Source organism: Melospiza melodia, chromosome 21, assembly GCF_035770615.1.
Source record: "Melospiza melodia melodia isolate bMelMel2 chromosome 21, bMelMel2.pri, whole genome shotgun sequence".
Lineage (NCBI taxonomy): Eukaryota > Metazoa > Chordata > Aves > Passeriformes > Passerellidae > Melospiza > Melospiza melodia.
In genome coordinates, this window is record NC_086214.1 from 13,291,623 (window position 1) to 13,317,356 (window position 25,734).

General features: G+C 46.0%; 2 protein-coding genes across 9 annotated transcripts in view; both read right to left on the reverse strand.

The window, feature by feature from the left end:
• SYNRG (synergin gamma) overlaps positions 1 to 18,209 on the reverse strand; it is a 36,589-nt gene extending 18,380 nt beyond the window's left edge. For 5 of the 8 annotated variants that reach the window (XR_010030211.1, XM_063173704.1, XM_063173703.1 and 2 more), the window contains exons 1-14: positions 18,139 to 18,209; positions 14,647 to 14,687; positions 13,212 to 13,330; positions 11,863 to 11,993; positions 11,485 to 11,590; positions 11,131 to 11,242; positions 9,718 to 10,008; positions 8,784 to 9,011; positions 7,280 to 7,357; positions 6,378 to 6,574; positions 5,404 to 5,688; positions 3,627 to 3,754; positions 1,550 to 1,668; positions 1,293 to 1,355 (exon numbers count right to left, since the gene is read on the reverse strand). Coding sequence is in view for 7 of the 8 variants with exons in the window: in XM_063173704.1 (XP_063029774.1) it covers positions 1,293 to 1,355; positions 1,550 to 1,668; positions 3,627 to 3,754; positions 5,404 to 5,688; positions 6,378 to 6,574; positions 7,280 to 7,357; positions 8,784 to 9,011; positions 9,718 to 10,008; positions 11,131 to 11,242; positions 11,485 to 11,590; positions 11,863 to 11,993; positions 13,212 to 13,330; positions 14,647 to 14,687; positions 18,139 to 18,209 (1,969 nt within the window). In the remaining variant the exon portion in view is untranslated. The remainder of the gene's footprint in view (positions 1 to 1,292; positions 1,356 to 1,549; positions 1,669 to 3,626; positions 3,755 to 5,403; positions 5,689 to 6,377; positions 6,575 to 7,279; positions 7,358 to 8,783; positions 9,012 to 9,717; positions 10,009 to 11,130; positions 11,243 to 11,484; positions 11,591 to 11,862; positions 11,994 to 13,211; positions 13,331 to 14,646; positions 14,688 to 18,138) is intronic. The other 3 variants (XM_063173707.1, XM_063173706.1, XM_063173705.1) reach the window with 2 other exon arrangements.
• Positions 18,210 to 19,337: 1,128 nt separating this feature from the next.
• On the reverse strand, positions 19,338 to 25,196 carry DDX52 (DExD-box helicase 52). Its single transcript, XM_063173900.1, has 15 exons — positions 25,095 to 25,196; positions 24,742 to 24,958; positions 24,305 to 24,435; positions 23,935 to 24,120; positions 23,568 to 23,711; positions 22,690 to 22,801; positions 22,383 to 22,455; positions 22,107 to 22,310; positions 21,650 to 21,740; positions 21,344 to 21,466; positions 21,010 to 21,160; positions 20,732 to 20,807; positions 20,489 to 20,560; positions 20,278 to 20,370; positions 19,338 to 20,007 (listed from the first exon to the last, which is right to left on the reverse strand). The coding sequence occupies exons 1-15, from the start codon at positions 25,179 to 25,181 to the stop codon at positions 19,920 to 19,922; spliced, it is 1,848 nt and encodes a 615-aa protein (XP_063029970.1). The 5' UTR covers positions 25,182 to 25,196; the 3' UTR covers positions 19,338 to 19,919.
• Between the last annotated feature and the right edge of the window lie 538 nt (positions 25,197 to 25,734).

The window sequence follows — 25,734 nt, forward strand, 5'->3', positions numbered from 1 at the left end:
TCGGGGTGCACACGGAACTGCAAACTCAACCTCCATGAGCCACACGAGTGTCAGGGGCACTGATTCTGCTCTGCACTCCAGCAAACACCTAATTCTCTCAAACAGCCCCAAAGTCATTTTAAACTCCCTTTACACCGAGTTAATATCAAAACACACCATGACAAATGGATTCAAAAGGAGATCAATACTGCCTCATTTGGCTTCCATGCAAGTTGCTCTCCCCACCTCATCCTCTTTGTGTTTGCCAAACAATGAATGTAATTTTGAATTTCACTTATACCAATACAGTATTTGCTTTTTATGGAAGCAATTCTTCCCTTCCTCCCTCTGAAATACTGCAGCTTTTTCAGGGGGGATCACCAGATGGCTGAGACAAAACCAACATGAGGTAAGAATGTTTTCATTGAATTTACATTCAATATTTTGGAGTGCTAATTTTATAACTTTCGTCTTTTGAACATGAAAACATTGTTTAACCCATTCACCAGCACGTACATACTCGGACTACTTGTAATTTTAAAGTATTGATGCTTACTTTAAGACAAGTGTCCAATAAATAGATATTTTCTGTTTCAGAAACACACCACTAGCATTTTATTATTAAGCTACCTCAGTGTCACGCTTTAAATCAGTTTAACCAAGATTTAAAAGAATACTCTTAGTGATGGCACTACAGGACCACAACTACACCTGACCTTTTATTCCATTCTCCCACCCCTCCAAACAAATTCATTTGGGTCAGCAACAATATAAATATTCCTGAAATTGCTACTCATTGATCAAAACTGCAACAGCACAGCAAACTAAACTTACTGAAGAATTGCAAACTTTTCCATTAGAAATGGAAGCTGGTGAAAGGGTTAAGAGTGGTCAGACTTTGAAAGCAGGCAAATACAGCAACTTTCTATATTTTAGAACACGTACAGAAAGAGATCAAATGTTATTTCATTTTACTGCAAGCATTTAATCCTGAAGAGGTTCCAAGCATGAGAAGCTCACAAAACACCACAGGGGTTTCATAAATGAATGACTCCTTACTTAAAACAAATTCCAACCACATCATTACTTTAAAATAAAACTCAGGAGCACCCAGAGGAGATGCCAACCTCCCAGAAATACCATCAGCACATTGTTCCAATAGGATATTGCCCTGCTTTTACAAGACACTTCCTAGCAAGTTTTTTAGAGAAGCAGCAGCACCATTATTTTAGAATTGCAGAGACGGAAATTCTGCAGCTCAAAGAGAAATGCTCCAAATGATAATGAAAACCCAATAACGGCCCAGTGCTTACCCAAGTATTTGCTTTCTGCTGGTTGCTCTAATTCCCGGAAAGCACTGTACTTGTCCCCTCCGTCTACAGAAGAGCAGAAAAGAAATACATTTACACAGAGAAATGAGGAATTCATACAGCAAAATGAGGAATTCATACAGCAAACGTTACATTAATTGCTCTGATTTTTAAAGATGAATATCTTGTCAATGCCAAAAAGAAGATATATGAAATTGTACAAGAAATTACTCATAGTGGTTGTGTATTTGTCCTTTTACCTCCAAAAGCAGCTGCACTCTCAGAAGGCTTCTCAGCTGCCATTCCTTTAAACACAGCATATTTGTCAGCTGGTGAAAGTGGCTTAGTACCTGGGAGTGGCATTAGTAAAGAAGGAACACTAAAAACAAAAAAGATAAAAGCAAAGTTCCTTAATTGATCCATAAGAAATCTGCATTTCCAGGTTTTGTTTAATGGAGCCTCTTATTATGCCTACACAATTTGGTTCCTAAACCTAAGCTTATGCCTTAATGAGTGTTTAATCCAGCCCCTGATGTAAGTGACCTCAGCTGGGTAAATTCCCACTTTATCTCAACTAATTATATTTCTTTGGTTCAAAGTCTATTTGCACCATTCTTGATTTTAATTTCTATCAAAACCGTGAACAGAACACTCCAGAACTTTATACCAAGGAATCTGTAGCCCAGGAGAGAACAAGCACACAGACACACCCCAGGAACCACTCCTGCTTAATTTATTCCTGTGAAAATTCCCCCTAATAAAACTAGGTACAGTAAAGAGTTAAAACTGCATGAGATTTTAACAGCTCCATACTTTCAGCTTATCTAATTCTGATTATATCTCATTACATATTGTAAAATTAGGATAATAAAGTGGAATCACTGTTCAAAGGAAGGAAAATAATAACTCTGAATTTTTGTCAGTGCCAATCAGGTATCTAGTCAGCAAAATAAGGATTAGTGCACAGTTACACAAGCAAGTCTTTTTGCATAAACACACTCTATTTTATCCAGTAAAACCGCCACAACAACCTAACACCTTGTCAGCAAAGGCTGGAAGATTTAGGAGAGAGCTTTGCCTGCCCTCCACACAAGCCCTGTTATCAGACCTTGGCAGCTCCACACAACAGCATCCTTTACATATGAATGACGCATTCTACCTCCAGTTTGTGTCACTCACACTGGAAACCTGAATGAATTTCTATTGCATTCTTCAGCCCGGAGCAAGAATCTTTCCAGAGCCATTTAAATCTCCTTATCAGCAGCCTACAAGCAACACACAAACCAAGCACTTGCACACATGTGCTGATGCTGGTCTGTGCTGCTTGCAGGCAGACAGTGCAACGGCAAAAAAATAGAGCTTATGGTAATATAATTAAATTTCCCATCCCTGCAAAGCAGGCTATTAGATATGCAATCTTGGCAAATGGAATGGTTAATCAGCTGTACTCCACAGATGGCTTTTTTTTAAATAAAGCTCCATAAGCAATTAGATTATAGCTCATTGTAACATTTTGTTCAAAACTGAACGCTTTCACAACTGAATAAAGAAAACTGCTGCAGTGAAAAAGAAACACCATTTTCTGAAATATTTCCTTATGATCCTCTACTTCCCATTGTGCAACTAACAAACAGTTTTCTGTCAAAACTTTCAGTAACAGATTAGCCTCAGCTGCAAAACGACATCTAACACAAGATATACTTAAATCAGCATCTTCAGACCCATGTGGCATTGACTGACATCCCTGGGAGAGTCCAAGGCCAGGCTGGACAGGGTTTGGAGCAATCTGGTCTAATGGAAGGTGTCTCTGGCCCGTGGTGAGGGTGGAACTGATTATCTTTAATGTCCCTTCCAAACCAAAACATTCTGGGGTTGTATTTAAAATTATATAAAATATAAAATTCTATTTCTTACACAGAAGCATAAGAGAACAATTGGGTTGAGCATCCCCCTTTGATGTCACTGCTGAGGGAGCACCTGGTAATCAGGGCTCACATGGAATTCAGAGCTCTGTTTGCAACTAAGAGCAGCCAGCTCCCACCCAGAAAATGTGTCTGTCTACAATCAGACACCTGGGAGGTGCACAAAGAGGAAAGAAGGGTGAAATTTTGTAGTCTTTGTAGACCTTGAAAGGTCGACTGTAAACTATCAAAGGGAGGAAACATGTTTATTTATTTTGTTATACAAAACCTGCCTGATCAGGAATTACATCTTGTCTCCCAAAGGAAAAGCCAGGATTGCTGGAGTCTGAATGATGCTTCAATTGAGATTTATAGTCAGGTATCCAAAGTTCAGGCACTGGCCAGAGAAATGACAGAAACACCAAGGACCTGGTACCTGCTGCGGTGCTGTGAGCTGGCTGCTTTGGCTGCCTCCCCCTGGAAATCAGTGAAGGAGTCATCCAGGGAGCCAGACTTGGAGGCATCCTGAAACTCCTGGAAGTCATCATCTTCTGGTTTTACTACCTGAGTTACAAACAACACAAGAATTGCTACGCTGCTGCCTCTTCAAACTGTCACACAGCAAGAAAGCAGCTTGGAGCAGTGTGATTAAGAGGGGGAAAAAAAAAGAAGGAAAAGAACATTTCAACACCAGCATCATCAGCATTTCCACCTGTCTGCACCTCACCCTACTCAAACACGCACAGGATTACAGGGAGCGAGAATGAACAATAGTTCATTATTTCACAATAAATGTCTTATTGATCATAGCCATGTCATCTTTTAATACAAGACAAATATTAATAATTTAAATCAGTGGATAATTTAAAATTAATAGCACCACAAAAATATTTTCTGAAGGATGAAGCATGTCTGCAAACAGCAAATTTATCCCCCACGATTTACCTTTGTAAACTGAAGGTTTTCAGTGTTCTCAGCTGCTCCTGAAACTCCTATTTTACCAGCTATTAGAGTCTGCTGCACAGTTTAACCTAAAATTCCATTTCATGTGCGTTACAAAATCCTAACTACAACTAAAATCCTCTTTGGAACACAGAACACTTTTGTACCTCTTCTAATGCCACCAGAAAGAACTGCAAAAATAAAAGAACGCCCTTAGCGGCACTTCACATTTTCAGACGTCACATGCTGGATTTCAGCTCTGGTTTTTTTTGTGCCATTTACTTAAAACCTGTTGTCATATAAGTTTGGAAGTGCTAGGCTAATGTCCCTTGAAGGGAAGGGGTTTGCAGGCAGGCAGGAGCTCACCTGGCCAGGCAGGTAGAAGGCACTTCACATTTTCAGATGTCACATGCTGGATTTCAGCTCTGGGGATTTTTTTGCCATTTGGTTAAAATCTGTTCTCATGTAAGTTTGGAAGTGCCAGGCTAATGTCCCTTGCAGGGAAGGGGTTGTTCTCCCCATGTAAGTGTGGAAGTGCCAGGTTAATGTCCCTTGCAGGGAAGTGGCTGCTCTCCCCATGTAAGTGTGGAAGTGCCAGGCTAAGGTCCCTTGCAGGGAAGTGGCTGCTCTCCCCATGTAAGTGTGGAAGTGCCAGGTTAATGTCCCTTGCAGGGAAGTGGCTGCTCTCCCCATGTAAGTGTGGAAGTGCCAGGCTAATGTCCCTTGCAGGGAAGGGGTTGTTCTCCCCATGTAAGTGTGGAAGTGCCAGGTTAATGTCCCTTGCAGGGAAGTGGCTGCTCTCCCCATGTAAGTGTGGAAATGCCAGGCTAAGGTCCCTTGCAGGGAAGTGGCTGCTCTCCCCATGTAAGTGTGGAAGAGCCAGGCTAATGTCCCTTGCAGGGAAGGGGTTGCTCTCCCCATGTAAGTGTGGAAGTGCCAGGCTAATGTCCCTTGCAGGGAAGGGGTTGCTCTCCCCATGTAAGTGTGGAAGTGCCAGGCTAATGTCCCTTGCAGGGAAGGGGTTGCTCTCCCCATGTAAGTGTGGAAGTGCCAGGCTAATGTCCCTTGCAGGGAAGTGGCTGCTCTCCCCATGTAAGTGTGGAAGTGCCAGGCTAAGGTCCCTTGCAGGGAAGTGGCTGCTCTCCCCATGTAAGTGTGGAAGAGCCAGGCTAATGTCCCTGGCAGGAAGGGGTTGTTCTCCCCATGTAAGTGTGGAAATGCCAGGCCAGTGTCCCTTGCAGGGCAGGGGTCTGCAGGAGGCAGGAGCTCACCTGGCCGGGCGGGTAGGAGGGCAGGAAGGCTCCGGAGGGCTGTGCAGGAGCTGCTCCCGCCGCAGCCGGTGCCGGGGCCGGGGCCGGGGCCGGGGCAGGGCCGGGGATGCCCATGCCCATCACGGAGGGCCCCATGCCCAGCCCCACGGGGGCCGGCGCAGCCGCGGGCAGCAGCGGGGGCTGGCTCACCCCGGCGGGCAGCGGCACCGGGAAGCCGGACAGGGTGGGGACGGGCGCGGCCGGGAACTGGTTCAGCACGTCAGGGCTCACGGCTGGGATCCCTCTCTGCAGAGACAACGAGCACAGTTATTCCAGGGGCTGGGCTGAACAAAGGCTGCAGTGTGCTCTCAGCTCCAGCCTGCAGCTCCTTGTGCTGAAGCCAACTACGAGCGGGGCACTGCTCAAGCTCCCAGTAAACCTCCCACATCCAAATGTGCCAACAGAGTCCATGTAAGGGAATTATATTCAACACAGAATTACTGAGGTAGGAAAAGGCCTCCAAGGCCATTGAGTTAATCCTTTGACCCATCCTGTCACCCAGCCCAGAGCAATGTCCTTCCTTGGACAGCTCCAGGGATGGGGACTCCACCACCGCCCTGGGGAGCCCCTTCCAGTGCTCAGTAACAATTACCCTTTCCATGAATAAATTCTTCCCCATGTTACATCTGAAACCCCCTGCCACAGCTAGAGGCCATGTATTCTTGTCCTGTCGCTCGTTACATTTGATATTACATATATATATATATACAGGAATTTTGTAACTATATCTGAGAACTTCAGTTGACACTAAAGGAAAGAGTAACTGAAATATAAGCAATGAAATTGATAAGATTATAAGCCCACTGAAGTGACAAGGGCAGTTTCTCTGCTGCACTTGAACAGGAGCAGTGTTTTACAGAGCTGTGCAGTGCCTGGCCCTCAGCTCAGGGGCTCAGGTGAGAGCATACCTGGGTCACTGCTGTCACAGAGCATACCTGGGTCACTGCTATCATGGCCAGCACACAGTAGAGCTCCTCCTTGGTGAGCTTCCCGGGCGTGGTGCGGTTGGCCAAGGCCCAGATCTGCCCCAGGGTCTCCCTGGGCAGTCCTGAGGACATCAGGATGGGGTAGAGCTTGGCTGTGTCGATCCCAGCAGGAGTCAGAGTGGTTTCTAAGATTTTCTTATACAGCTCTGTTGTGAGGGAGGCAGTGTTAGACAGTGACAACTGCTCTTTTCAAACATTATTGCTTTTTTATGTTGTCTCAAACTCATGATATCAAATCAGGAGCACTCAGTGTAAGGTAAGGCAAGAGCATTCTGGCACTGTATTCTATCACCATGTTTCATCTAAATGTGTTATTGGATGGTCTTTACAGACAAGTTTAACTCAAGCAGAGAAATGTTCTATATGAAATACACTTAGTGCTGCATTTCAAACCACATTTCTTTAATGAAATTGCAGGATAACCCATATAAAAAGCTAGCTCTAAGAGCCTTATGTACTTAAACCTCAGTGTAATCAATATTTACTACAGCAATTCATTTCCTATTCACTGTGTTATTTACACATAGAAGACAAATAGCCTTCAGAAATGAGCCTGCCTAATTACAAGACATGCCAAAAACCAGAATACCCATGAAAGCAGCATTATCAGCAATGCATCCTCTGCTGGGATAAGTTGCTGCCATAAATGTTTAATCTAGAATTTGTTAACATGCTCAAATAAAACCCCTGTTTCTTCAAATGCAGATAAGACACCATAAATATGTAACATATCAAAGATCCAGGATTCTATTGATGAGGGAATAAGGCTTTGATCAATAAGTGGCCATGCAAGCACAGGCACACCCACACCTTGCACTGCCCACCTGGCCAAATGTCCCTGGATGCTTTACCTGGGACCAAGCTGTCGTTGTAAATCCAGGGAGGCATCATTTGCTGGATGGGGTCCTGGGGAGGGAACACTCCAACTCCTAAAGTATTCCATTCAGGAAGAAAAACAGCTGTGTTAGGACACAGAGCACAGCGATCTTAGAGGCTACACCACAGCTGGTCAGCATCATTGAGCATTTCAGGCAAAGGTTTCAGATAGGAATCACTGTGCTCAGAGGAAAAACAGATACTGCAGGAATATGAAATAATAACTAGAATGATGTGGCAGTAATAGATTATAGTTATATATGTAATGAAATAAGGAGCTCCTCACGTGCCTCCCTCTGAAATGCAGATGTACAGAACCTAAAGTCTCACTGTCTTCAAGTTTCACAGCAGTACTGTCAGAACAAATTCGGCTTCCCATCAGCTCCCTGCTATTAGGGGTATTTGTGGAATAAATAAATCCATACCTACCATAAGCCCCTCAATGTTCCCCCAGAACATCCTCCACTGGAAAATGCCCAAACAGCCCAGGGACTGAACCTCAGCAAGATCATATCCCACATGCACAAACCTGTATCCACTGCTCCCAGTCTGCAGCTCCAGGGGACACCACAGCCACCTTCACTCCTACAGGCTTTTGTACCATCATCTGCCACACTTCACCCCCCAAAAATTGGTTATTTCTTTCTCCACTATGGGGACTCTTCCCCTCAGTCTCCCTGAGCAGATTTTATGCTCATCTTGGATGGAGCTCTGACCAAAATCAGCATCACTTCAGATTTCATTGTCTTTCTCAGTACTCTTGCATCTCATCTTCCACATGGATTCCCTCTTGACTGCAGTCTAATTTCTAATTATCCCACAACCCCAAGCACATTCTTGTATAAGCAATTCCTTTCATTTCAACAACCAAGTAAAATAAATTTGCCACTTCCTCAGATCTCATTATTTTTCGGTTTTAACCCCCCTTCCATACTGAGTCAATAGTTTTAACAAAATCCAAACTGGAACAAAGCCTTGTTTTAAGATTTCCTCTAGACCATCTTTTGAATATTCAGGTAGTTTTAGACATAATGTGTATGAGCAGCAAATACTTGAGAAACAAGTATTAACTAGCTAAGAGTTTTAACCTGGCAAGATTTTATCCCCTCAAGGTTAAAAGATTAAAACCCACCATGACACTGACCATCTTTAGTGGTAAGTTTCCCTGAACAGTTTTTTTTAAATATCTTCAGACAGCACAACTTCTTTTTCCCCAAGACAGGACAGAATATTTTAAAACAGTGAACCTGATTAAACAAACATGTTAAAGGTAATTACAACAATAAACTCACATGGAGAAAGTTCAGAGCAAAATCATGGCAGTTACACTTTGAGCAAGGAGCGGGAGGCACTGACATATTACTCAAGCAGGCGTTCAGAGCAAAATTACAGGGCTGGCCTTGGAATTAGTGAACAGAGCGTTAGCACCAAGCAGCATCTCATTAGATTGAAATTCTGTCAAACGTTTGGATTGCTCACCACACTCTTCAACTGCTCTGTTTTGTTCTGAAGCCTTGTGCACCTCTGCAGCAGCACTGGGACCACTTTCATGTCCACCTACAACATCCCAGTCACTGCTGGTGGGACTGGGATGGGCTTGGCTTGCAGCCGAGGCTTTGTGCCCAACTTCGGACGTTTTAACTTTGGTTTGCTCTTGTTCAGATTCATCTGAGCCATTAGCTAAGGCTTTCTCCTCCAAGGAAGAGCCTGAATAAACAGCAGGAGGAATTATTTATACTTTGTTATGAACTGCCCAGACTGCACTTGCCCACTTTTGGTACCACTGATGAGTTAGAGATGATCAGCCCCAGCTCAGACCAACAGCACCACCCTCTCTGGACATTTCAGAGCCTGGTTCTGCCCTTCACTTACCACAAACACAACAAACTCAACAAGCAAAAAACAAGTAAGAGGAGGAAGAGACACAAAGCTATTTCCTGTGTTAGGGTTATTGTTGTGTAATCATCCAGGCATCAGGAGCACAAGTGCCCAGTATCTACTTACATCTCCAAAATTCATGTTCATCTCAGCAACATCCCTTCAGCCTCCAAGGGAGGAAGCACACAAGTGCTCCACAGCAGCATAATCATTATTTCATATACCACCATCTCAACTGTGACTTTTTCTACCCCACAGATTTAGGATGATGCTACAACACAAGATTTAATTCACCTAAGATCAGGTATGTGAATATCTAGCAGTATTTGGATCCATACATGACTTGCTTTTACAGGCAGCTCTAAGGGAAGCAAGAAGAGAACTTAAATCATCTTTTCCCGTGGATCAGCAGGTTTCTGCTTAATTGCCTAAATTATTTTTTCCAGCCAGACTGAAAAAAAAAACCCCAACAAATTAAGTAAAGAGTTTGTGTAGCTCAGAGGGTGACATGTAAAAGAAGATACTTTAGAGTTACCTGTTTTATGGGTATTGGATGGAGATGCAGAGGTAGGAAAATAAGGAACCTGCCCAGCTGTACCATGCAGGGTGGATAGCACTGGAGCCTGGGCTGGAGGGACAGGATGGAGCACAGCCCTCTCTGAAAGCAGCTGCCCAGCCTCAGTGGCAGGATGGAAAGGCTGAGAGGTGGACTGAGGCACCAGTTTGGGGGTTTCAACAGGCCCTTGCATAAAGTCACTAAATTCTTCATCATCGAGAAAAGCAGAATGGGAAACAGATACAGCACAATGGGATGGTGTGGGATGATCTGCAAATGGAATGAACACACAAGGCAAAGTGATGAGGAACAGGGGTCATGAGTGGGAATGTGGAAAAGTGGCAAACACTGGGAATACACAGCAAATGGGTGAGGAGGAGCAGCGTGGAGTCCGTGTGCTGACACGTGAAGGGTGTCACTGGCACAAGGTAAAACTGAGCAGCCCCTTCCAACCACACATCTTCTCTCCCAGGTTTTAGGATGTGAACACTGAAAGCTGGTTCTTAACACTGGCTGTGAGAGTATTCTGTCTGTCTTAAGCAGACAGGGTTAAAACAAATCCAGAGGTAATATTTCAAACTGGACATAATGGGGTCTGTCAGGGGGACATTCTCCCTCAAAGGAATGTTTTATCCACAGAAACTCAGCAATGTATCATGAAGTACAAAAGAAATGTCTGCTCATGTAGACAATTTTCTGCTTGATCCCTTCCAGTGTTACCCATTTTAACAGAACTGGTGAAGGACAGGCAAATCTACAGACAGAGGGAAGTTGTCAGAGACCACCTGTAACTGCAAACTTACCAGGGAGTGAATCCAGAGCACAGACAAATTTTATACAAGAAAAAGCTGGCCTAGATAAGCTTTGTTTCAGGCTAGACACTAAAAAACTACACTACAGACCGTAAGAAGTCTTAAGTGGCAATTGTTGCCAGTGTAATTACTGAGAACAGAGGCTTGGTTTGACCATGCCCAACAACACATCAGCCAGCTGTGACACTCCACTCAAGTCTTTATATATGGTTTTGATCATTCTTAGCACTTAAAATACCACTTCTCATCTTCAAAAGCACTCTGCAAAACATTAATTAATGCTTTGACTAGAAAAGAACAAACGCTTAATCAATTTCCTTGATGTTTCACATTTAGCACAGCACAAGAGGCTTTCTGTTAAAGATTTCAAGTCTTCTAATAAAGGTTCATATCTATCAATATTTCACTCTCATACCCTGACCTAGCAAACAGTTGCCACAATGACATTTAATTTTACAAAACTGTTAATCCACTCATTTTGTACTACTAAATAAAAATACTTGCTGGAATTAGTTCCCCTGCTGAGGATTTCCAAGGCTGGAGTTTTATTTTCAGTTGGAAAATGAGGAAAATTACAAACCTGGCTTTTTTGGATGTGTTGCTGGTGTTGGGTGCATTTTAGCATCTCTAGAAAAGCCATCTAGGTTCCCTTTAATGGCTTCCAAAGCATCATCTCTGCTTTTTTCACCTGTCTGAAAGAGCACAGAAAAAGTTTTGAAGAATTGACAGAACAGCTCAGTTTTCCTCCAATACCCACACTTCTTCAGTACCAGAATTAGCAATGCCTGCTGCTGGCAGTGTGCAAAGGACTGACTCTTCCAGAGGCTTTTCAAGCATCTTATGCAATTCCCACTGATTTGCTTGTTGAAAAGAGACCCTCCCATTAAAAGCTATTAAAAAACAACCTGAAGAAAGAAATATTATCAGGCCATACCTTGGGTTTCACACTGCTCAGGAGTCTCAGCTTTTGCTTCTGCTCTTCAAACTGCCGCCGTTTTCTTTCCTCCTCTAAGAACTTCTGCTGGTGCTCAAACCTTTTCCTGAAGGAAAATTATTAAAAAAAAAAAAAATTAAAAAATATAAATAATTTTAATGAGACTTTTCACGTCACGTTTGTGCTTGATTTCTCCATTTCTACTGTCTCAGATTCAGATGGTTTGGTGCACACACTCCTGCTTCTACTCAGACCAGGACAAGCACCACAAACTTCATAGACAATGGAATATCCAGCAATATCCTACAGCCCCACACAATGAAAGCACATGTCCCCCTGCCAGAAGGACTGCCCAAGAGGCAGGGAGGTGTCACTTACTGCTGCTCCTCTGCAAACTGCTTCTGCATGTCGGGGCCGTACTGGGGGCCGGCGGGGCGCATTCCCAGGAAGGAGGCCTGTCCCATGTAGGGCATTCCAGCTGCTGGCATGGGCCCCAGGGCCATGCCACCCTGCAAACAAGCACAGCACACAGCTCCAGGGCACTGCTTTCTGCTCCGGTGTATTTTTTTTTTTTTTCCCACAGAAAAAGCCAAACCACTGGCAGTGGCGGCAAAGCGCAGTCTGCGGAATGCGGAGCTGGGGAGTGCTGGAGGAGCAGTGCCCTCAGTAGATGGCACTCTTCCTCTCCACAAGCACTCAAACTCGCAGCTTTTGGGAAAACTGGCAAAAATCAGCTCTGCAAATCCAACCTGCCCCAGGAGCAGGAAGGCTACAGCCATCCTACACAGCTCAGTATGGGTTTTCTTGGGATTTCTGGTTCCTATTCTAAGGGATTTCATAATATTTTTATATTGCCTCCTACCGAGCACAGATGCTGGAAAATGTAGTCTAGGCATTTCCCAGACAATATATGATAACAGCCAAGAGGAACCTTGTCTGAATAAACTGTATCAGAAGCATTTGCTGAGAAATATATTCTGGGACATTTAGAGCAGCAAAGCTGCCTAATATAGAAGGAGCCAGAAAATAATTTACTTTTCTTACCATTCATTTTGCATTTGGTCTCAGAACACGTAGGAAGAGAACAAAAGTTGTTTATTATTTTTAGACCAGCTCTCATAAAAACATCTTCCTACTATAAATTTTGCCAGAATAACATAATAAATTGCAGCTGGGGGAGGGAAGGGAGTGTAAGGACATGGCAAAACAATAAATTCCATTTGTGACACAGCAATTTGGTTAGAAAGTCATGCAAAAACATTAAATTTCAGCAAAGTGGAAATTTGTACATAAGCACATACGGTGCTAAAAAGAAAGCAATAGATTAAAAGAGAGAAAACATAGTATTATCTGCTCATATTGAATTATTATTTCTCATTTAGCAACAGCAGCACTAAAGACAAAGTTACTTTAAGGAAAAAAAAAATATAATGATAGGACAGAGGGAATGGCCTTAACCTGAAGGAAGGCAGACTTAGATTGGATATTTAGAGAGAAATTCTCCCTGTGAGGGTGGTGGGGCCCTGGCACAGGGTGCCCAGAGAGCCTGTGGGCTCCCCATCCCTGGCAGTGCCCAAGGCCAGGCTGGATGGGGCTTGGAGCAGCCTGGGATGGTGGAAGGTGCCCCTGCCCATAGCAGGGGGGGAAATGGATGGGCTTTAGTGTCCCTCTCAACCCAAACCAGCCTGGGGCCCTGCAGTTCCAGCCCACATTTCCCTGCCACACACCTGCATGGCCATGGGTCCAGGAGGCATCTGAGAGCCATAATTCATTCCCATCATCCCTGGCATGTTGGTCTGCATGACAGGAACCATTGGAAACCCTTGCTGTTGCATAGGAATCATCCCTGCAATGAAACAGTAAACAAGCCAAGTGCCCAGTTAATGTTAAAGGCTTTTTATTCCCCCTTCACTAACCCTGCCTCCCCCATTTAATTGTTCTTTTTTGTTTACTAAATTAGCAAAGGAAAGTAAAAAACTCTGAGTTGTGCTGGATGGTTTAAAAATAAAAATAATAACATTTGCTACACTGCAGGCAGCCACAGAATCTCCTTAGTTTAAACACTGGTCAGTCTACAGGGAAAAATATTTCAGGGCTTTTCAGTAACTAAGCTGATGAATTATCCCACCATCCTAAAGATTCTCCCTGGGTTTCTTCCCATATGATTTTTGGAAGGGTCATTTCCAATTAAAAAGATTTAATTAACCAGGATGACTGGTGCTGGCAATTCCCATTTCTCTTGAAACCAGCAGCTTCTGAAAATAAATCTTGGGAAATAAAGTCAACCTTTCACAAAGCAACTTCACACTCTGACCTGGCTGGATAATTTGCTGTAGGTTAATTAGCATACTTTAGGTTAATTTAGCCCACTACACGTGTTAGAATGGTAACAATACTTGTCAGTAAAAGCCAAACATGCACAAAATTGGACAAACCAAGCTGGAATGTGTTAATTCAATGAATAAAGCAAGTGTGATATGTTTCAGTATCTTCCTGCCTCACATTTTGCTGTCTTGGGAGACAAACAGTAACATGCACTTGCTACCAGCACACCATGAGATAATTATGCAAAAACACTCCAGGAGGCCATGACACAAGAATAATCCATGAATCAGTCCCTGGGATTTTAATAGAAAAAACCTCTCCATTCTCCCCATAAATTCTCTGCATATTTTCCCCTAATTAAACAAACAGCACTGCATCAGGAATGAGAACAAAGGCAATTTAAGGCTGGGGCTCTCCCATTGTATTAATACTTTCCACACAGGTTGTGACTCTTGTCCTGGGGTCTTGATGTGCTTTGTAAATATTTACCAGCTCTTGCAACACCCACACAGCATGGGTGTACACAGCTGGGAGATGAAGCAGAGAGAGGTGAAATACCACACTCAAAATAACAGCAGAATCCAAAAGGCCAGTTCAGGTTAAAAAGGGAGATGTAGTTTTCCTGGACCTTTAATCCACATTCTGGTGACGCTGCCTCAACAACACACAGGAGGTTTTCCCAGCAGAGGAGTGAGAGAGCTGAATTCAAGGGCAAAAATCAGCCATGGAGTTCAATTAATAATCACACCTCTGAACATCACTGCAGACCTGGTTTAGGTCTAGTTTGTCTAAACAAAATCAAGAACTTTGTGCTCAGCATGTGAAGCTGATACGTACCTTGAGGGGGGCCCAAACCGCCTGCGACGGGAAACATGAAGCTGCAGGAGGAAAACAAGAGTACGTGAAATTCTGTCACTTCAGTGAAAATGGAAAACCCACCTCGACTTCCACGTCAGCACCATCACCAGGAGCCTCTCACCTTCTGGTGAGCACTTGCAGCTGCTCCTGCAGGTCCCACAGAAAACAATACCATCCAAGGGAATGGTTATCCCTCAGCAGGATCCCAAAGCACCCCGGCAGTGCAGAGCCAGGAAACACAGAGCTGATCCTCCCTGCAGCCCTGACACGGCTTTGACTCATCCACATCACCCACAAGAGACTTCCAGCACCCACACAGCTTGGGAACAGGTCAGTGTGCTGTGTGGGCTAAGCATGCAATGAATAAACAGCTCCTCTTGGAAGTATCTGACTCAGCAGGACCACCAGAGAACAATTCTCAGCTGCTTAGGAACAGCCTTTCTGAAGAAAAACAAACTATCCACAAAACCCCATCACTTTCCGCCTCCTTCAGAAACATCACAAAATAATGGAGTTTCTACTTTCTCAGTTATCTACTTACAACAAAAATAGAACCTTGGAGAAAACACTCATTCACATATCAAGGGTCAAGTGCACCTAGAGGAAGAACTATTAAAATTTCAACTAAAATCCTGATGGAAATTGCTAGCCCTCGCTCTCAAACAGCTGCCAAACAGCAAAAAAGAACCTAGTTTAAAATTCTCATTTGCAAGCAACTTGCAGAAACCCACATCAGCAGCAATTTCCCAAACAAGAACCTCACTCAGTGTCCCAGGCAGTTATTACATCAAAGTGCTGTGGAAGGGAAACACACTTATAGATATTCAATGTTCAATTTCAAGCGTGGATGTAAAAGAAACTGACGAAGAGTACAAGAGAAAATGCCATCAGAAATGGCTGCAGGAAGTGCTGAAAGCCAACCTGCTTTATAAATATAAAAGAGCTCTGTAATATGAGCACTAGGATAAAATAGGGAATTTAAATTATGCATTTATCCAGGAGCAAATTGCACCTCTCCACTGTACAGGCAGCAGGTCAACGGTCACCAAGACAACCCATTTGCTCTTCATCCTCTACTCAGGATCTTCATCATCCTGAAGCTTTTTCCTTCAGCCCTGAGCACTGTGTGCTGATTTCTCCTTCCACAACTATCAAACACCTGTGCTTCCCAATGCTCCAGGCTTGCCATCCTCCACCCCATCATTCTGGGGTTCTCCCTCCTAAGAAGTCTGCAGACTTACAGAGCTCAGCCCCAAACATGTGCAGGGCTTGGTTCTCACCACAGCCGGTCTGTTTAACTCAACTCAGTCATTTTAATCCACTCCTTGGCACACAGTATCAACAAATAGAATGATGAAATATTAAATGTAATTTCTGAAGATCTCCTAATCATGTAGAAGTGTTCTAAGTGTCATGCTTCCCTTCTTGTTGGGGAACCTGATCAACAAGAATTCCCCAAACCAGCAAATGCAACGTAAACCAAACGAGCGTCGGGAGGTACTACTGCTTGTTGGGAGCAAGTAAAGGCCAAACTATTAAATATTTATCCCTTTCCACAGAGCTCCTGGTTTATTTATAAGTCCCTGCTGAAAAAAAATAAAAAGAAACAATCAAGCAAAACCCCCTCAGCTGATTAGAGGGCACGGGAAGAGGAGCTGGTCCAAAGCAAGCTCTGGCAGCACAGCCCCGTACGTGTACTCAGATCCACCACAATTCACTCCAGGGTTCAGCGTGCAACTGCCAGCACCAGCCACGCTGGCAAGGCCACAAACCCCTCCACCAATGGGGACTGATGAGCGAAGAGCTTTTTTGGAGCTGCAGAATTGCCCAGAGCAATCAGGGAAAGCAGCTGGCTCTGGTGGCTGAGGGAGCCAGCGCAGGGACGGTGCTGTGCGAGAGCGCCCTGGGCACGCTGCACAAACACAATGAAGGCAAGGGAACAAAGTGATCACCCTGCAACAGACCTCTGAAAGCAGCACCAGAAATCTGTACAGTCCTACTAAATCAGTGTTTTAAATATGGAGCTTAAAAGGAACACCAAGCCCCAAACCTACCAAGCAACAGCTTCAGCCAAAACGCAGGAGTGGGGAGCAAAAACTCCTTTTCTGAATGGAGACTTCAGTGTAACAGCTCCAAACCACACTACGCTTTCCCATCCACAAGTGCATTTTTAAACCCCTTAACTCCCAAGCAGTACAACTCCATCGATGCAACAGATTGTCAGAGTATTTTTGAATGGCAGAAATGCACAAAAATTGAAGTGAAATCAGGCAAAGAACCCACACAGACAGAACAGAACTTTTCCTCTACCTCAAGACTTTGTCCTCAAAGAAACCAAAATACTATCAATGGGCAATGGCGATTTGCAAATCCTTTTATTTCTCAGAACCTTTATTTCTGAAACTGACAACAATTTCTGAAACTGACAACAATGACAACACTCCCAGTAACACTGACAAAACCATGGGATTTCCAAGACAACTCATTCAGCTTAATTGTCAAATGCAAAATTTCTTCAGCTTCCCTGGAAGTAGGACAAGAGATAAATAGCAGACAAGAACCTACATTGGAAAAAACACATTACTAGAGTCTTCAAAGGTGGTGAAATCCAGTTTTCCAACCTTTCCAGAAACACAGCAACATCTCTTTTAACGTCTTTTTTTTTTTTCCCTCCTGACAGGATTCCTCAGTCCTCCCTGTGGCCAAGGTGCCCTTTGTGAGGAGGGGAAGAGGGAAGTCCTCAGGGAGGCTGGGTCCCAGGAGGACACAGACAGACAGACCAGCAGTGACAGAACATTTACTGTGGCAGCACCAAGCGGGGCTGGCAGAACCCCCAAATCCTTCCCACCCCAATATCTGAGATGGCAGCTGCAGAGCCTGACGGCAAGGGGGGCACAACTGCCCAAGCCTGGGCACACGGGGGAGATCAGCTGGGCCCCCAAAACGTGAATAAATCGCAGCAAAATGCAGAGATACCGCGGCTGCATTCCCAACAATACACCTGGGACCTCCCCATCCAGGACTCCACATCCCACCTGGGCCTCTGATCTTCCATCCGGGATCACAGGTACTACACCCGAGACCCACACACCCCACCCAGGACCCCACAAAGCCCACTTGGCAACCCACGAACCCCACCTGGGACCCCCACCAACATCCCACGAACCTCACCTGGGTGAAGGGTGAACCATCCCCTTCACCACACCTGCGAGCCCCACACCCCAGCCAGGATGTGCCACACCTGAGACCCCACAGACCCTACCTGGGACCCCCAGAGGCCAGCCAGAAACCCCGCACAGCCCACCTGGGCCCTGACACCGCACCTGCCCTCCGAGCCGCCACCCCAGCCCGACCATCGCCCCCGTCTCCGTCCGCCCCTCCCCGCGTCCCCTCCATTCCCCATCACCGCCCTTCCCTCTCTGTCCGCTCCCTCTCCGCAGCCCCTCGCCCGCTGCTCCCGGTCACACCGACCTGGCGGCCCCGGCCGCTCCGCCGCCCGCCCCGCCGGCGCCCCCCGCGCCGGGCCCGGGCCGCAGCGCCATCTTCGCGCTCGGCCCCGCCGTCTGTCAGCGGAGCGGCGGCGGCGGCTTCCGGGGCCGGCCCCGGCAGGCACCGCCCCCGGGCCCGCCGCTCCCCGCCTGTACGGCTCCTCGGTTCCTCCGGTGCACGGCCCCAGAGAGCCGCGGCTGCTCGGTTCCTCCGGTGCACAGAGCCACAGAGCCGCGGCTCCTCGGTGCCGCCGTTCCACAGAGCCGCAGCTCTACAGAGCCACGGCCCCTCTGTTCTTCCGTTCCACAAAGCCACAGCCCCTCGGTTCCTCCGTTACACAGAGCCACGGTCTCTCGGTTCTTCCGTTCCACAGAGCCACATCCTCTCGGTTCTTTCGTTCCACAGCCCCACAGCTCCTCCGTGTCTCAGCCCCAGAGAAGCGTAGACCTACATCCCCTCGATCCCATAGGCCCACATCCCCTCAGTTCCACAGCCCTACATCCCCTCGGTTCCACAGCCCCACGATCCCGCAGCTCCCCGCTTCCACACCCACAGAGCCCCATGGTTCCCCACAGCCCCTCGATTCCCCTGCCCCACCGACCCAAAGCCCCGTGGGTTCTCGATTTCACAGCCCCACAATTCTTTGGTTCCTCACTCCCACATCCCCTCGGTTCCTCAGCCCCACATGCCCCCGGATGGGATGAGTGGCCCCGGCTGCCCCCGGGGAACGCCGGTTTCCAGCATCCAAACCACCGCTTTTCCGTAAAAGGGAAAATAAAGTGCTGCCTTTCTGCCCGACCTCTCGCAGGGGTCATCTGGGGACGTGCGACAAGAGCCTGAAAATGACAGGACAAGGGGCAATGGATTCACAGCGACAGAGGGAGGGTTAGATGGATATTGGGAATAAATTCCTCCCTGTGAGGGTGCTGAGGCCCTGCCACAGGGGGCTGTGCCTGCCCCATCCAAACCAGATTAAACCAAGACAATCCTGTCCAGAAATTCTTCCTGAAAGTATCGCAGTTGCAAAGAAGCCATTCCTGCCTGACTGGAATTCTGATGACAAAAGCAGGGTGGGCTGAGAACACGCTGGGCAGATGAAGACAGGGAAAATGCACGGAGCTGGGCCTTTTTTGCCTGCAGACTTGTTCCACTGAGGCTGCACAAACACACAGGTCTCTGAATTAGCATTTTATGACCTTGTTTATTCTAGTTTCAGGCTCAGTTATAAAACCGCACAAAATTAATGGCATGTATTAGTTTATTTCAAAATAATTTTATAGAAGAAAAACAGTAGGAAGAGCAAGGCTTTACTTTCACATACAAGTGGGTTTGTTTGGGCTTTTTTGAAGTGTCCAGGGAAGTCTCTGACAGTTGCATTTATCAAACCTAATGGTAAACATTGTGGGGTTTTTGTCTCTGAATCTCCTGGAAGTGTCTAAAAAATGTATTAGGGGTGATCTGAACACAAACAATATTTTCAATGAGCAGTACAAATCTGTGTGAAATTAACACAAGCTGATGCTGGTTTTGAACTACTCTCAGAAATACACAGCATTCACTGCACAAGCACATGCTCCAGCTTCTATAAGAAGCATCCAGGAATTCTCTTCTGGCATTGCAGTAGAGACTTTCTAGCATGTAAACCTCCACCCTCACCCCAAAGGAAGCATGAGAAATGTTCTTCTCCCTTCACCATCACTGCCATCTTCATTATTCTGTTCCAGCACAGACAGAGGTGTCAGCCCCAGCTCGCCAGCCTGAATTCAGCTTTCTGCAACAGTCTGTAATTTACTGCCATTTTTGTCTTCTTTACCCTTCTTCTTTCCCTTAGTATTTTCCTTTGTGGTTTTCCTACAAGAAACACATCTGAGATCAGACACCTGAGCATAACCAGTGGTTTAAATTCAGACTGCTGTCACCTGACACATGGCACCACACAAGGCAAAATGTTGTCATTAATCCAAGCTCCAGCAGACAGATTCTGACACTAAAACTTCATCACTAAAATCATTATGACTGGGTGGTTCATCCAAATAAGATATCTATTTCTCTGCTTAAATTTTCTGGGCTGTTTCTTGACAAAAAGCAACTCCTACCTCCTCTACAGCAAAAGCTACTTACATTTTTCTTTTGTCTTTTTTCAAGAAGCACTTTGGGGTGGTACAAATGGATTCTCTTGTCAAAGGTTTCTTAATGAATTTCTTCTTTTGTTTGCTGAGAACAACATATAGTGAAGAAAGATTAAATTACTAGGGTTTCTAGTTCTAGAAACTTCCATAAGTCATTAAAAAGCACTGATTAAAAGACTGATTAAGTGCTGAAATGAACATACCTCTGCAGTTTGGGCAAATGTTTTATGTATTCTGGCACAGGACAGCCAGCTCGCTGGATAACGTTGGCAATGCTGGAAAGGACAGGAGGGAAGAGATCAACTCCAGTGCTTGGACAAGTGATAAATATTTTTTGTGGAAAACAGCAAACCAAACAAACTGGCTGGTTTGTTGTTGATCTTTTCTTTTGTGGTGATTTTTTTACAAAGCAAGAAATAAAGACATTATTAATCCAGACATATTACCTGCGTAATAAAGGCTTATCATCTTCTGTGAAGAAAGTGACTGCCTTTCCTCTGTGTCCTGCTCTTCCAGTACGACCTGCCAAGCACACATTTTGCAGAGTAGAGATTTTACTTCAGACATCTCCTTTTATTCCTCCTCACAGCCCCAGCCTCCTCCCCAGCACAGCTATGTTTGAAAAATCTCAATAAGGTTCACAGGGTGCTGACAAAAACAAGAGCATCTCCATTAAAGACCTCAGAAATGGGGGAAAGGAGGTGCTTTGTGAGCCATGCCTCACCTATCCTGTGGATGTATTCCACTGCACTGGTTGGTAAATCATAATTGATGACCATGTTCACACCTTTGAAGTCCATCCCTCGAGCCAGTAATGCAGAGCAGATGAGCACCCAGATCTTCCCAGCTCTGAAACTCTGCACTACTTTGTCTCTCTAGGAAAAGAACAGAAAAGATAATTGGAAACAGTTCCAATAGCAAATTGAGAAAGGAGGTGAACTTGTTTCCTTAAAGTTGTCATGATGTTAAGGAATAAAACTAAACCTCTGAACAAAATCCTGCAGGAATTTGCTAAATTTTTCTAATGCATTTCTTGAAAAGAAATAAAATCCTCCTACCTGTTGCTGAGTCTTGTCTGCATGGATGACATCCACATTGATGCCTTCATAAATCAGCTCATGGAAAAGCTCTTTAGCCCTCTCAATAGACTGTACAAAAACAAGGACTGGAGGAGCAAAACCCTGCAAAAGAGTAAGTTTATCTCAGGTTCCAAAATCCTCTTCTTTGCAGAAACTGAGACACAGCACATTTGGGCAATGGTTTAACATGTGTCACAGAGAAGTGTTTGACCTGGGAAACTGGGAGTCTCTGACAGACCACAGCTCAGTTGAGGAAGAGGAAGATGCTCAGTCTCTCCAAAATACCTTTTTAACAAGCTCTCTCATTGCTGTTAGCTTTCCTGTCTCAGATCCAACAAACAGCAGCTCTTGTTCTACTGTCTCTGCTGCAGAGTTTCTGAAACCAGAAATCCAACAGAAACACTTTAGTATTTTTTATATACATTAACAAAAACTTATGTATTAGTAAATATATGTAGCATATATAACCCCCATAAAATATAAGCTGGTGGATGAGAAATGCTGCACAACAAAAGCAGTGCATGCTCCTAACATTGATGTTTATTTGATGATAAAGTAATTGGCAAAGGAAAAGAACACTTTATTCAACACAAGAGAAATATCTCAGTGCCTACACAATTTTCACTGAGACAAACAACCTGCAGTGCTGACTAAGAGCAGCCACAAAATCAAGCAGGCTGATGATGCAGAGAAAACAATTTCCCATGAAACTTTTTTAGAAAAAGAAGCAGACAATACCTACCTTGCCCCAACAGACACCAGCACCAGGTTGTCCAGGTTGAGCTTACACCACTCCTCCACATCATGGGCAAAGGTGGCGCTGAACAGGGCCCTCCTGGCCAGGTGGGAGGTGCATGCCAGGAAGATTGTGCCCAGCTGCTCCCTGAATCCCGACTTGCCATCCTCAAACAGCTTGTCTGACTCATCCACCACCAGCCACTCCACACTGGGAACAAGAGGTTTGGTTTTCAGGAGAGCCACTCCTGAGAGGCAAAGCACACTGAAAACGCTCTCCTACCTGCTCAAGTCTATGGCTGGAGGATCTTCTTTCAGCAGATAAATGAGTCTGTTGGGAGTAGTAACCAGTATATCTATTAAAAGAAAAGAAGCAAAATGTCAAAAAAAGACACAAAATAAACCCAACAATCAGAGCATCAGATCCAACCCAATGTGCCAGAGGTACAGTTTAGCAGAGTCCATGTCCTCTCACTTCCCTTTTCCTCCCTGCCACTTTTTAACCACCTCTTTAAAACCACACAGCCCAAAGAGAAAGGCCAGTGACAATTTTTAATTTTTAGAAGCACTTCAGTCATTAGAAGAGTTACCAAATTTTTTGGAAGACTTGGGCCCAAACTTCTTGGCTGCCTCGGCTGCCTTGTGGATCATGTGGATTCTGAAGCCTGTGCCTTCTGCCAGCTTCACCAGCTCCCGGTGGGTCTGCAAAGGCAGCAGAGATTGGGTTTCCAAACTGAGCTGATGAGCTTTTCTAACCAAAAATCTGCTGCCCATCGTGGAGTCATGGAATGCTTTGGGTTGGAAGGGACATTAAAGCCCATCCAGTTCCCCCTGCCATGGCAGGGACACCTCCCACTGTCCCAGGTGCTCCCAGCCCTGCCCAGCCTGGCCTGGGCACTGCCAGGGATCCAGGGGCAGCCACAGCTGCTCTGGGCACCCTAATCCTGAACCTAGAGCTTCAAACCTCACCCTGATCTCAGAGTTAAGAGAAATCTCTGATTTCCTTAGCACAATAAAATGCAGCTCTCTAACAGGCATTATTCACATCACTACCACTTGTGGCTCCCTCTTTCACAGGAATAAAAACTGCACAAAGGTGGCATTTTTATATCATTTATCAACACAGCTTTGTTATAAAGTTATCCCTTGAAATTCCAAGTTTGGGACAAACAGATAAATCTCTCAGAGCAATCTCAAGTAGGAAAGGAGGTTTTAAGAGCACCTGAGCATGGGGCAGTTTAAAATATGATCAAAGAATCTTGAGCCCCTAATCTAATCACTGAGATTAGACCCAGATAATAGATATGTACCTACTCCACAGAAGTCAAAAGACTTGAAAGAAACATTTAAATTTGCTTTCCCTGATATGTGAGGGCAATAAAGGAAAAAAACATTTACTGAGCTGCTGTTTTGCTGATGCAGAGTGACAACACTGCAGCTCATCAGGGTGAGACCCCTCAGCACACACCTGGCTGGCAAGTTCTCGGGTGGGAGATATGATCAGAGCCCTGAATCCTTTGTTCCTGGGCTGCTTCAGGTGCGTTAAGAGAGGGATACAAAATGCCAGTGTTTTCCCAGACCCTGTAGGAGCTGAAGCCAGAAGCTCCCGACCCTGTAAGAAAAAAACCAAACTTATATTTCAGCAAGGGAAAAAAAAAGAAAAAAGAGTAAAAATTCCATTCCCATAAACATCAACGCTGCAAACTGACCCAAGATACCTCAGGCAAACTGAAAAAGCCAAGTTCTCAGTTGGATGAAGCTGATCCAGCTGTGACAGTGGCACAAGGCAGCCCCAGCCCAGGTTCTGTGGGACCCCTGACACCCAGAGGACTCACGTGCAGCATGACAGGGATTGCCTGCATCTGGATGGCTGTGGGGACGTGGAAGCCTGCAGCACGGATGTTCTCCAGGATCTTAGGGTGCACTTTGTACTCCTCCTGAAGCTGCTCAAAGGTGGCAATGGGGTCAGGGAGATCTGTGCCCTGGATGCTGATCCTGTGCTGGTGCCTGAAGCGATTGATCTGTGAGGCAAAACACAAACTCCTTTTTAATTTGCACCCCAAAACTCACCACATAAGGATTCCTCCCCTGGCTCTTTCCCCCACCCTCCCCCAGTGAGGAATCACCATAAATAAACCCCAATTTGGATCAAACACCCACAGAACAACAGGCAGCTCTTGTTGCACCAGAATCCCCTGGTCCCACCTTTTCTCTCCTCAAGCGTTCAAGCTTCTCTGCAGTAGGCTTTTTGTCTTTTGCATCTTCAATTTTTGCTTCCAGAGAGGACATCCACTTTATTCCATTGTTTTCTGACAGCTCTGGCATCGGTACTGCTCCTGGAAGTTGCAAACAAATTGAAATTTCCTTTAGTAAAATACAGACAGGCATTACTTGGAGACAAACAAAAAAAATCTCAGAGCCTTTTTTCTGTCATTCTCAAGAACATTAATGCAGACTCCAGAGGGATGGCAACCACACCCCAGCTCTCAGCACTGAATCTTGGCCAGTAATGATATCAGCTCTGAGCCAGGCCAGCCAAGGAACCCAGAACCGCATGGGCTTCAAGGTCCCTCCCACCCTAACCCATCCTGGGATTCTGATGGTTCTGCCAGGGATACACGTGTGTGTGTGTGCACAGATACCTCGTGCCTTTTTCTTTTTCCTTTTCCCTTCGCCGTTTTCTGCCGTTCTTTTCCTCTTTCCATCGTTCTTCCCTGCTCCATCTTTCTGCTGCTTCACCTCCTCTGCAGCCGCTGCGAGCCCCGTGCCCTCCTCGGCAGCTCCCTGAGGGGCTCCCTCCTTGCTCCCGAAGAAGTCGAGGCTCTCCAGCGAGACGCTGCCGCGGTTCCCTTTAACCACCTGCGGGAGAACCGGACAAGGGTGAGACGCCATGGCCGGGCCCCGCTCCTCAGCGCCGCGCCCGGTGGGAACGGGGCTCCGGAGCCCGCCCCGCGCACGGGCCGGCGCCCGAGCGCTCCCCTCGGTGTGCCCGCACCCCGAAGCGCCGCGCGTCGAGCCCGAAGCGCCGCACGTCGAAGCGAGCGCCGGCTCCGAGGCGGCGGAACAGCTCGCGGGTCTCCATGCCGCCCCGCTCCCGGCAGCCCCCGCGCCGCCGGAACGGGGAGCGCTTCCGGCCGCTGCCACGGCAACCGCCCCGGGCGGCATGGCGGCCCGGTACCATGGCAACGGCAACGGCGCGGGCAGGCTTCGCTAGGCCGCGGCGACATGGCAGAACTATCGCGACAGCACGGGGGGACAAGGGAGAATTCCTTCCCCCGGTGCCTCCGCGTGGCCCCGTCCGGCCCCGCCTGGAGCCCGGCAGGGAGCAGAGGAGGGTGCGGGTGCTGCCCCGTGCGCACCCGCTTTGCTAATCCTTGATTTATACAATCCCGCCTCGCAAGGTGCCCGAGGAAAGAAATGCTTGAGGCTGTGGCAGGAGCAACCTGGCAACTGGCTGAGCTCCTCAGGGCATTCAAGAAAGTTTGCCCAGATTAAGATCAGAATTTATTTAATTAATGGATTTATTCATTATGATAAGCTGTGAGGTCCAATAATGCAGGTAAATCTAGTGCTATCTATCAGATCAAAGAATACAGATTTTTCCTGGTTGTTCATGAAGGAAAACAAACAGAAAT

Excerpts from the sequence above, each read along its gene's own strand:
- DDX52 (XM_063173900.1), bottom strand. The coding sequence starts at position 25,181 with ATGGAGACCCGCGAGCTGTTCCGCCGCCTCGGAGCCGGCGCTCGCTTC. Across the intron at positions 22,311-22,382 it reads CCAGCCATAGACTTGAGCAG|TGTGGAGTGGCTGGTGGTGG; the intron begins GTAGGAGAGCGT and ends TCTTGTTCCCAG. Across the intron at positions 21,161-21,343 it reads CAGACAAGACTCAGCAACAG|AGAGACAAAGTAGTGCAGAG; the intron begins GTAGGAGGATTT and ends TTCTTTTCCTAG.